The 12,526-nt window shown below is 39.7% G+C and overlaps 1 protein-coding gene and 1 long non-coding RNA gene across 4 annotated transcripts in view; one reads left to right on the forward strand and one right to left on the reverse strand.

Moving 5' to 3' along the window:
- The window catches only part of ITGA9 (integrin subunit alpha 9), a 505,378-nt gene extending 500,592 nt beyond the window's left edge, over positions 1 to 4,786 (forward strand). The window contains exon 28 of the mRNA XM_075586544.1: positions 4,186 to 4,786. Coding sequence (XP_075442659.1) covers positions 4,186 to 4,284 — 99 coding nt within the window. The 3' untranslated portion in view covers positions 4,285 to 4,786. The remainder of the gene's footprint in view (positions 1 to 4,185) is intronic.
- The window catches only part of LOC142487350 (uncharacterized), a 176,006-nt gene extending 164,740 nt beyond the window's left edge, over positions 1 to 11,266 (reverse strand). For all 3 annotated transcript variants that reach the window (XR_012799201.1, XR_012799202.1, XR_012799200.1), the window contains exon 1: positions 11,155 to 11,266. This is a non-coding gene — a long non-coding RNA (uncharacterized LOC142487350). The remainder of the gene's footprint in view (positions 1 to 11,154) is intronic.
- Positions 11,267 to 12,526: the final 1,260 nt, after the last annotated feature.

The following is a 12,526-nucleotide window of genomic DNA, read 5'->3' on the forward strand; positions in this document are numbered from 1 at the left end:
ATGCATTTGCAATGTCAGGGGTTTGTCAGAGTAATATACTCCTTAGTGATATTACTTGGATACTGATGGTTAGAAGGCTGGAATATATTGTTGATAACCTTCCAGAAGTTAGCTTGGTTTGATGTATTTTGGTGGAGATTGTCAGAGTAATATTGTGCTTTTGCATGCATTGTTTGCCTTGTGCACATGTTCCGCATGCATCTGTAGTGATTGAGATCCTTGGTAGTGCCTGTTACTTTGTAGCTTTTCCCTGAACTGGTACAGTGCTATAAGGTCAGTTGTAACCCATGGAAGGTGGGTCCCCCGTACCCTTATTCTGCGTAGTGAAGCATGGGTATCGAAGAGTTTTATGAACTTGGATTGGAAATAGTCAAGCGCAGAATCAGAGTCGGGAATTAAATCGATTCTGTGCCAAGGGCAGTTGATAAGGTCAGCCAGAAACTGTTGTGGGTTAAAGTTTCTAAATGTTCTAGTGAGGAGAACTTTAGGGCTTGAATGGGGCGGTTTAATTTTCCTTACACAGTACACTATTGCATGGTCACTGAAAATGGCAGGAAGGATACGTCGACATAATGTTTGGGGGAAAAACTGTGTCGAAAAAAAACCCCTGTGATACTGCTGATCAGAGCTCTATCGCACAGAAACGATAGATAGACTTCTAATTGGCAGAATCTCAGTTTAATGAATAACCTCATAATGTGTTCATTCACGTAGTCTTGGAATTTACTTTGGTTCATATGTGTAGAGCTTTTATGCACTTAAAATACGTACTACCATTAATATTAGCAGAACACATAAGTATTTTAAATATTGTGTCTGCATATTTTTCAATGAAGACATCACATTATTTATTTTTTAGCTAAATAACCATATTCTCGCATCTATTCTTGTGAACTGCAGCCAGACTACAGTATGTGAATATGCCATATTACTACGGTACTGTATATGCGAAGTGCATTAACTTGTGTTTGCAAATTCATTGACTACCTCTAGACAGTGCTTTTCAACCTTTTTTAGGTTAAGGAACCCTATAATCATATTGTGAAATTCTGTAGAACCTCAATACTCTCTAATATAGTGTGTGAGATAAGATGCATTGTAAGGAACCCCAACCTTCTCTAATAGCGCGTCTGAGATCAGATGCATTATAAGCAAGCCCAACCCTCTCTAATAGCGTGTCTGAGATCAGATGCATTGTAAGGAGCACCAACTCTCTCTAATAGTGCGTCTGCAATCAGATGCATTGTAAATTCTTTTCTATTTAGTCCAATTTTCAAATTACCTGAAAATTGCAGGGAACCTTTCAGGGATGCCTGGGGAACCCAAAGGTTCCTAGGAACCTCAGTTGAAAAACACTGCTCTAGACCATAGCAGTAGATCTCCAAAGATAATGTTCATTGTTTAAATCTTCAGAACATGCAAAGTTTTCATGTTGTGATTTCCAGGGAAGCTCTACCTAATACTTAATTTACTATTTTGTATATAGACAATTTGCATGAGATATTGACCCATACTTACTGTACTAAGTGAATGAGAGTAAGGTGTCTTCTGACACAAGAAGGTGTACAAAAAAAAAGGACCTCTTAGTACAGACGAACCCACGACTATTCTAAAGCTTGCCTTAAACTAGCCCGGTTACATTCTGGGTATGTGCTAGGTATGTGCTGGGCTTGTTTAAGGCATTTCTGAATTGACCCATAGGATTAACACAGAAGGGGGTCCCTGGTAGTCCCATTCAGTTTGAATGGGACTGCGAGGCACCCCTGCTGTTAATCTGATGGGCCATTAATCAATGCAGGGGCTCGATTAAGGCAAGTTTAAGGCATGTATTCAGAATGTACCTGGGTGTACCTGGGTCTTTTTAGCGATTGCCACTGGTTTGTGTTAGAATAGCCGCAGTCTCTGCTGTAAATATGGGCCATTATGAAGTCAGAATTGCAGATTATTTCTACATAAAAAAACATGCTACAAGAATTCCTAATTTATTCAAATGTCAATCGAAGATCCTCCTGCTGTGTCTGTAGAAGGGCTGCCGAGAAGGGGGAACAGCCGGTACTGGTGTCCCTTGCCCGGTGACTGAGAGAGGACTGATGGCTGGACAAACCAGTTGCCGGTGGCCCCCGGCTCTCCACACCTGCAGGCCTCTTCCTCTATCTCTGTCCCACACCGGGGCCCTCTTACGTCAGTGTGCTACAGGCCTATCTGATGTTGGCACGCCGGAAGTGAGCATTTTGCCCAGCTTACGGCACCATGAGTGGGCGGGCAGGCGCGCGCTGAAGCCAGAGAGTCCGACAGAGATAGAGGAAGAGGCCTGCAGGTGGAGAGCCGGGGCACGCTCTGTCTGGTGGCCGGGCCCCATGGCAGTCACAGTCACCCCCCCGGCAGCCCCCCCTGGCAGTCACTCCTCGGCAGTCACCCCCTTCCCCCCGGCAGTCACCCTCTCTGGCAGTCACCCACCCCAGCAGTCACCCTTCCTGACAGTCACCCACCCCAGCAGTCACCCTTCCTGACAGTCAAGCCCCCCACTCCCGGAAGCCCCCTCCTCGACAATGACCCCTGGCAGTCACGCCCCCCTCCCCCCACCCACAGCAGTTACCGAGCCCGGCCTGACCATCAGCAAGGTAAGTCTATTTTTATATGTATTGTTTTTTTTTTTTTTAATATCTACTGTTTTTTTAAATATGTACTGGGATAGTGGGGGTCGTTTTAATGTGTATTGGGGCAGTAGGGGGATTTTTACTGTGTATTGGAGGAATAGGGTCTTTTTACTGTGTATTGGGGAGTGAGAGAATTTTTACTGTGTACTGGGGGAGTGAGGGGCTTTTTACTGTGTATTGGGGGAGTGGGGGGCTTTTTACTGTGTACTGGGGTAGTGGGTGTCTTTTTAATGTGTATTAGGGCAATTGGAGGTTTTTTTACTGTGTATTGGGGGAGTGGGGGGCTTTTTACTGTGTCTTGGGGGAGTGGGAGGCTTTTTACTGTGTATTGGGGTAGTGGAGGGTTTTTACTGTGTATTGGGGGAGTGGGGGGCTTTTTACTGTGTATTGGGGAGTGGGGGCTTTTTCCTGTGTATTGGGGCAGTGGGGGGCTTTTTACTGTGTATTGGGGGGGAAGTGAGTTAGTGTGGGGTAAATGAAGGAAGGTGGGGGTGAGTGAGAAGAGAGGGGGGGAGTGAGGTAAAGGGGGATTAAGGCCGCACTCAGGGTGCCGGCATCGCAATAGAGAGTGCACACGCCCACCGTTGTGTGCGGCCGTCTCCCACGTTATGTGTGAACATTCCTATTGCTGAGCTTCAGGAGATTCGGGAGGTGATATGGGGCATAGTGAACGTGTCACGGAGCTGGTTCGCCCTCATTGGCTGAACCAGCTCACGTGACGCTGATGTCGTGCAACCGCAGCCTCTAATCTCAAAATCACTTGTATTCCCAAGCTGCAGCCGCGTTGACGCGCTACAGCGTTGCCAGGTGCCACAACTACCATGCTACCTTTCATAGACTACAATGGAAGAGTCCCTGATGCACGCCGTGATGCCGGCACACTGAGCGCGGCCTAAGAGTGAGACACAGGGGAGAGATATACATGCGGGCAGGAGGGGGGGTGAGTGAGGAAGAGGGAGTGAGACGGAGGGGAGAGAAATACATGGGAAGAGGGTGGGAAATAGAGGCGGCTCGTGATGTGTGACATGAGGGGGGCGGGGGCGCCGTTTGGGGGGGGGGGGGGGTGGTGGATGTAACTCTAGTCCTGGGCCCCAGGAAATCTGTCTGCGGCCCTGTCTGTAGGATCTATGTATGGAAGTCTTCTAGCTGTAGAACTGAGGGAAAACAATAGTACTGTGAAAACTAGATCAAGAACTATCAAATTAAATAAATAAATTGAAAACAAGTAGAGTTTTTCCTTTCATAACTGTGGTGCAGTTTGGTTCTTTTTTTACCAGATTTGCATCCCGACTTTGATAATAAAAAAAAAATACCCTTATTTTATTATTTTAATCTGCAAAACAGAAAATCACAAGCCTACAATAAAGCTTAACTTTACAAAAATATCAAAACATTTTTGTTAAACATGACTGGAAAATAGTTTTTCGGTACACTAAACTTCCAAGTTGATAATCAGATGAATGTTATTTTTTCGTTTAGCAAAACAAACCTTTCTATAACAATATCTTTTTGCCCATTCACTTTCCAGATGGGCTTCTTCCGCAGGAGGTACAAAGAGATCATCGAAGCAGAAAAGAATAGGAAAGAGAATGAGGAAAGTTGGGACTGGGTCCAGAAAAATCAGTGAGCAGCAAGCGACAGCCCAGTCACGTGACACACATTTGCTAGCTGATTGGCTCTGCTTTTGTATCTTCCATATGTGGAAGAAAAGAATCTTCTCCAGATTTTTCGGAGGCTCGTTGATGCTGTGTATTCTTTTCAGGCTGACTAGCAAAGGAGAGTGTGTCCTGAGGCAACCACTGAAGCTATGTGAAGTGACTGGAGCAAACCATTATTTTTCTGCCAAGATAAACTTTGGTAATCAAGCTGCAGTGAATAGCAATATTTATGAATCCAACATATGTGGTATATCTTCAGGGGAAAGCTGTTACCTAAAAGTATTTTTATAAATATACATCTTTTATACTGATTTTGCCTTTATATTTGTAATATTGATTTAATGTAATGAATAGCTGTACAGTTCTCCAAAGCACTGATACCTGGCTAGATCCTTGCATATGTGTGTACATATAGATCTACAGTACATGAGTGTTCTTTTATATGTGTGTGTATATATATATATATATATATATATATATATATATATATATATATGTACATACATATATTTATTTAGCCAGCCTCATTGTTCCTAGTAATAACTGAATATATCCCGTTATATGTCCTAGGATTCAGTGGCAGTGAAGGCACAGTATTGCATATCCCACCAGAGAGAACAATGAAGCTGGCTCTACATACAGTATATATACTGCACCGACACACTTTATTCGAGCAAATACCCAGTATGTACCTGGCAGATACCTGGAATGCGCCGCTCCTCACCTCTGACAAGCCCCGTTGCGTTTGCCTTCCCAGCCTGGGTTCATGCCTGGCTGACGGCCGGCTGATCTGTTAAATGATAATGATTAGGATTTAATAGGCTGCAATGCTTCGCGTGTCTACCAGATGGCATAAATTCATGAATTGTAATGCAGTATAAATATATATACTGTGCAGTATTGCAGCCAGCGGGAATAAAATGCTTCAATCCCTGCCTGGAAAATAACCCAATGCACTCAGGCAGAAAACAGTCACAAACCTCAATACACCCGGGTATACCCGAATTCGTGGGGCTAGCCGAGCTCGAATAAAGTGTGTCGCCAGTGTAGATGTAACATACGTTGTTACCCCTGTTAACGTAAAATAATGCGTTAAATAAAGTGCTTTATCTCCTTAATCATTGTTTTTAATAGCGCTACTGTTAGTGCATTACGTTAACAGGAGCAGTAACATCTGCTAAATCTGTGTGTGTGTGTGTGTGTGTATATGTGTGTGTATATATATATATATATATATATATATATATATATATATATGTATGTATGTGTATATATATATATATATATATATATATATATATATATAAAATAAAAAACAATAGACTACCGTTCTGTGGCTTACTTAATGCTTTTATTTGTGCGCACTTTCGAGATACACTGATCTCTTCCTCCGGCTGTGTTACAATTGATAAAGCAAGAAAGGTTTTTACTTAAAAACAGTGCATCCTGGAATATATCTGACTGAAGCCTATCCCTCCTCCGTGTGCAGTATGTGATTTATGACTTAAGGTGTTAAATGGTCCCTGATTGTTAGTGATGTAAGATTATGTGTGTGTGTATGTGTGTAAATATACATTTATAAAGCGCCCATAGTGTATACAGCGCTTTACAAAAGGTTTGAGTGGGAGTGTATACCAATGGTGTGGGTAGGTGTAGAAATGTAAGAGGGTTTTGCATTACTTCTAATGTGTACATACTATGTGGTCCCTATTGGTATATAGGGATAAAATTACATTGTACATATGTATCTGTAAGAGACAGCTGTGTGTGCGTTCATATAGCGCAGTATGTATAGACATGGCCTTTAGCACTTATTGGAAGAGAGTTCTCTTGTGTCAGGATAGTGACTCATGAAGCTACAGTCTCGGTTTAGGCCACTGCTAAGTGTCCCGAACAGTGACATAAATTTGTATTCATGCAACTGTCTCTCTTTTGGTGTTCTAAGATTACCTTTGCGTATGGCCACCTTCAGATCGTTCATCTACTTGCCGTAAGATGATGATCTGAAGGTGGCCATACTCCAACGTAATCTTAGAACACCGAAAGAGAGACGGTTGCATGAATATAAATCTATGCAACTGTTCGGGACACTTAGCGATGGTCTACACTGAGACCGCAGCTTCATGAGTCACTACCCTGCCACAAGAGAACTCTCTTCCCAATAGTGCTAAAGACCATTTCTATACATACTGCGCTATATGAATGCACACACAGCTGTCTCTTACACATACATATGTACAATGTAATTCTATCCCTATATACCAATAGGGATCACATACTGTTGTATCTACACACATTAATAGTAATGCAACATCCTGCTACACCTACCCATACCATTGTTATGCACTCCCACACAAACCTTTTGTAAAGCACTGTATACACTGTGGGCGCTTTATAAATTTATATTTATACACACACTCACTCTTACATCACTAACATTCAGGGTCCATTTAGTACCTTAAGTCATAAATCGCATACTGCACAGGGGGGAGGGATAGGCTTCAGTCAGATACATTCCAGGATGCACTGTTTTTAAGTAAAAACCTTTCTTGCTTTATCTATTGTAACATCGTCGGAAGAAGAGATCACTGTATCTCGAAAGCGCGCACAAATAAAAGAATTTCGTTAGCCACAGAACGGTATCGTCTATTAGTTTTTGATTTTATATATATATATATATATATATATATATATATATAAAATGGATTATAGTGTAAAATATGGCATTTAAAGGAAGATCTGTAGATGGGGTTTTAGTGCCCCTTATCCAAAGAGAAATATTACTCCTTGGTAGCTATAGTTTTTGCAATGGGGGCCATAGTTTCTCTATATAATATTTTATCTCTGTTAAAACTGCAAGACCTCTAAAAGCATACAAGCATGTATGCATATCTTGTATTGCAATAAGTGTCAGTATTTTCGCAAAATATGCTATTAGACCCCTGTGAGCTAACATAGGTATTCTTTAGCAAGCCATTTACAAAATCCGATAATGGCATTGGCACAGGTAAAAATAATCGAATAAAATGGGATAGTACATATATATTCGGATGACTTGACTTCTCCCTGGAAAAAAGCACTGTTGAGACATGATATAAAGTAGCAATCCCGTCTATTTCACATATTGTTATTTATTTTTTAGATTTTTTGTTACAGAAATTGAACCGGGGATCCTCCGGAGCTGAGCCATTCATTTTTAGCTCTGTAGACTTCCTGGCTACAGAGATACTTACCAGTTTAGTTTCCAGTGTTCCTTCATTGGATTTTAAAAGATGGGAGTCTGCAGTCATCCCATAGAAAGCCTCAACATCATTCCTTCAATGATGTTGCAGCTTCCTATTGGCCCGCAGGACTGGTGAGATTTGGCAGCAATTTTGATTTACCTAGTGGGAGCAGAAACACTGTCAATTAAACCTGTAAGTATCTTGGGAACTGGGGAGCCACTGGAGCTAAAAAATAGCATGGTTGAGCTCAGGAAGACCCCTAGTTAGAATTATATAAAATTCTACATGGAGAAAAAAGGCGTAGGTGGGATTTCTGCTTTAACGGTGAAATCTGCCAAAGTCAAATTTCTTAGGGGCCTCTGAATGGGGAAGGGGTTTGTCAATCAAGTATTTTCCTTACCCTTATCCCACCCTGTCTTTATCAGAGAACCAATACATTTAAGGCAAAGTTGGGGGAGGGGGGGGGGACTCTGCCTGTACAAAAGGGAGTAGCCAAAGAATACCAAACACCTCCCAAAGTCTAACTTTAAAAAAAGAAATGTAAAATACTTCTAGGTGTCAGATTTGGGTAACAAAGGTACCAATTACCCAGATTAGAACTCTTAAACATGTCACTGGAATTAGTTCACTTTGGTCCTAGGAGAGATTTATTCTTTTAGTTATAGAGAACCCCGACTTTGTTTGTTATATACCTGGCATACAGATAAAATCACGAAAGATATTTTTTTTGGGGGGGTGGGGGGGTGGTGGTTGTCAGGTCTTTGGTGGTTAAGGGGTTAATTGGAGATTAATTAGAGTGTTGTTCCCGATTTTTTTTTTTTTTATATATTTTTTTTTTTAGGTGCAGAATTATTCCAATTTTGTAGTGGAAGTCCCCATTTTTACTGATAAATATGATGATATGTTTTCTAGTACGTGACAAAAATCTTCCATTTCTCTATTAAAACATATCCGTATTTTCACAAAAATTAGAATATATTATTAATCTTTCAGAGAAGAGTGAGAAGGACCCTTGTAGAACTGACGGGGTTAAGAGTTAACAAAGGGTTTTCATAATAATCAAGGATTACATAAAGTGTGTCATTGTGTTGTAATCTGGTGAGTTTCAGCATATACCATACACAAGTCTTGCATTTATAAAGCATTTTTCAATTCCAAAGTGCTTTACAATGATACTTTTGAAGACTTTTATACAGGCATCTCTAGGATGGCTGTATATTTTTGGATCTGTTATCTCCCTAGCAAGCTTAAAATAGGAAAGTGGAGAACTGAACAATTGTATTATTATTATTCATACTCAGTTACACCTCCGTTACAGGGAGATAAAGTAATTTGCCCAGCATCATAAAGACTGAATTTAAGGCCTTTATTAAATATTCTGTGAAGTAGTATTCCTGTTGCTTCAGCAGACAGCTTCATAGCCCGTTATATAGGGGATAAAGGCTGGGAGTCATGAAACGCGAGAGGCAGGGTATTGCGCCTACCAGATTGGGCATGATACCCTGCATCTCGCTTTGATGACTCCCGACCAAAGAGTCAAACTCAGAACCTAATGTTTTCAAGAGCAACACCTTCTCCCTATCTCCACTGTCTCCTTATAATACTGCCATCAACATGGCAATTGTCCTCTATTATATATCTGTCCTGTTTTTGTAGGTGGCAGGTTGTTAGATACTGGTAAGTGTAGAACAAGCGGGGCCAACTCCATTCCTCAAGGGCCACCAACGTAAGAAATTAGTGCAAAATCAATGCACTGGAGAAAAACTGCCGTAAATCTTTTTAAATACCCACATATTCATTCCTCTTTTTGTAAGAGAGGGTTCAAATAACTACATTGGATTATTTGCAAATTGTGATAGAGTGTATTGATCATCATGTATTATATTGACACTGGGAACAGTTATTAAATAGTCTAAAACAGCTACATGTAGAAGAGCCTCTATATAACATTATGAAAGATGACAATTCAGTTAGTTATGAAGGACAAAAAATACAGACTTGTTAAAGGTGTCAGTAGAGTATGATTTGTAGGTGAGAAAATGAGAATAACACTATTAATTTCCTAAAGTACTGTAAGAACCAAGTTTCTCATTGTAAAGAAAAAATAGCAGAACTTAACCAATCCCCACTGACCTTATGGCAGGATAAAGGGTCATGTTCATAGATCAAATCTGGGCCGTTTTTCATGTGTTTTGGTTTATTGATAAGGCAGCTTCAATATTAGTGTTTTTTTCTAGAATGTGTATACAGGTGCTAATGTGTGTTCTGTGCCATTCTGTTCTTCCCTGATACAAGTGGTAATAATATGTAGAGTATGATTCCTTTTTCAATGGTCTACACATGACTATGTAGTATTGCAAAAGATTTGTCTATTTATCATTTCTATGCCATACCAAAAAAGACAATAGCCCATATTTAAATGGTGATATTCCCGAAGACACATACAGTCTCTTTCAATAGAATGGGCTGCAATGTAGCTTCCAGCATCCAAAGGGACCTTATGGAATAGCACTGGTTAGTAGATATGGACTATTTTATCATGACATGCAAGGAACCTGCCTACAAAAAAAATAGTATTTAAGCCACCTTAAATAAACCCAAATAAAAAAAATATATCTGTTCCAAAACAATGAAGATTTGGTACTTTGTGAAGTTATATTATTTTACTGACATCATTTAAAAATGTATTACTATAGTAGTTAATGCCCTAAACACTTAACAATCCATGACAATGAAGATGCTTGCGTTATGACTCTGTATAACAACATATTGTCACTTACTATTACTGAATTAGTGTAAGTATGAATCAGGGAAATGTGTGTCATTATATATTATATTGTAAGGATGATTGCGTGTTTTGCATTTCTATCAATCCATCTTACAGTAGTTGGTTTCAGTTATCCAGTGAAACAAGTTAGTTGTTCAAAAAAGACTTTTGGTGTAGATGAAGAATAAAATGTATAGGCTTATATACTGTATAGGCTGAGACATAAGGCATTCTTCTGCCACAAGGCACCTTCAAGCACTCGAAGAAACCTCACCACCTATTAAGGTCAATAGGCTATTAGAGGTCTTCCAGCACTAGATGGTATCCTATGACAGAAGACTGTTTAGTAAAAATGGGCCTTGGGACCACTTTCCAGCACCTGCAGACACTTTACAACCCATTCAAGTGAATGTGCGGTAAGATGTCTTCTGGAATAGCACTGCTTAGTAAATATGGCACATGGGGAACTACATATGTAGCAGATATTATTGCTCCCATTAACGTGACACATAGCATAAAAAGCACTGTAAATATTGCCTGTATTAAGAAAATGGCGCGCGTTACTATTTGTTTCAATGGAACTACGTATATCAATTATCACATCTCCAATGCTTCACCAGGAGAAATAGCATCTGCTACATCTGTACTTACTAAATGGTGATGGCTGTTAGCAATAATGAATGACTACTTACTTGAAAGACTGTTAAATGTTATAATTGTGGATAATTTCCATAGAATATGTCTGTCTTTCTTCAACGTGCAAAACATAGGAAATTGGCTAAAGTCTGTGAGAGCATGCACTACTACAGATGTGAGAACCCCAAAAAAACATAAGTTATAGTACAAACCGTTTTATGATCGCTTCACCATTATATCCAGCGTTGCGAAGAACAAGAATGGTGGAAAAGCTTTCTCTTTGTATGGCATGTAAATTCCACATACTGTAAATTGTGGGTCTAAGAGCCTGAAAACAAAGTACACGTTCAAATTACACTGCATATATCAATAAAGGGCTGTCACTAAATATACTGTAGAGATATTTATATTTGTGAACTTTAAATGAACAGAGACTGGGTTTTGGAATGACTTTGAGATACTAATTTTGCACACAGTGAGGACAAGAAGGGTTTTCTATATCATACTCTCCATACAGTATATCCCATGGACCTGGAACAAGCTATACAATCCAGGTCCTATTGTGTCTTTGCGCCTTTGTCCCCAATTCAGTTGGTGTTAGAGCACTGACATATTGTACTGTGTATCTCTGCTCAAATCATTGTAGCCCTACTATGAACTTAATATATTCAATTCACAACAAAGAAGTGGGTATTTTATTTAAAAGCTAATGATGTAGAAAGAAAAAAAAATCTAATAGAAGATAGTTGCTTTCTGCTCTGTACAGTACTTCTCTGTTATAGGGGATATTAGTGAAACTGCAACAGTGAGGATCTGGGCACTATCACACAGAAACTCCCATGTACTTTAATTTGTGTTTCCATGCAGTAGTGCCCCGAACTGCACTATTGCAGTTAAATGAATACCCACATAGAAGTTAATCCTGGAGAAAGAAAATATTTTGCACAGTTTGGGATACTTTTACTGAACCAACATTGAAATGGGTCATACAGTAGATGTTTTTCTGCACAACATTTTGAGGCTACACTAGCTACTTCTAATGTGGAAACCAGAATTTCTGAATCACGTTGGCCCCCCAAAAAGTATCACACCTGCATAAAAACACTATATTTAGTGTATGTTTTCTTTGCATCTCAATGCTTTTATCTTGACTATACATGTACTGCCCTCCTTTGCTGTGGTAATTAATTTTGCTTCATGTATTTCAGAAGGAGATGGAAGGCAGCAATAACATTCTGTTCAACTAAATGATTAAAATATAGCATATGATAGCTCAGTTTGCACAGATTAAGTTTGCTCATGCTAATCTCAATTTCCTGAATGTCTTCTTGTGTATAGGGGCACATTGAATATATTGCACACTGGTTAGGCATTGTATTTATATACATATATGTGTATCACCTTTTAATGTGTGGAATGTTGTCTTCACTTAAGGAAATGTAGTCAAAATGTCATGAATGCTCTTCATTTTATATTATGACTTCCACAGGAATTCTTCAGAGCAGGGTGCCCAGATTATGTTCTTCCTGTATCGTTATGCAATTTCAATGTTGTTTATTTTCTGTGATTGTAATTGTAATAAAA

Source organism: Ascaphus truei, chromosome 2, assembly GCF_040206685.1.
Source record: "Ascaphus truei isolate aAscTru1 chromosome 2, aAscTru1.hap1, whole genome shotgun sequence".
In the NCBI taxonomy this organism is placed as follows: Eukaryota; Metazoa; Chordata; class Amphibia; order Anura; family Ascaphidae; genus Ascaphus; species Ascaphus truei.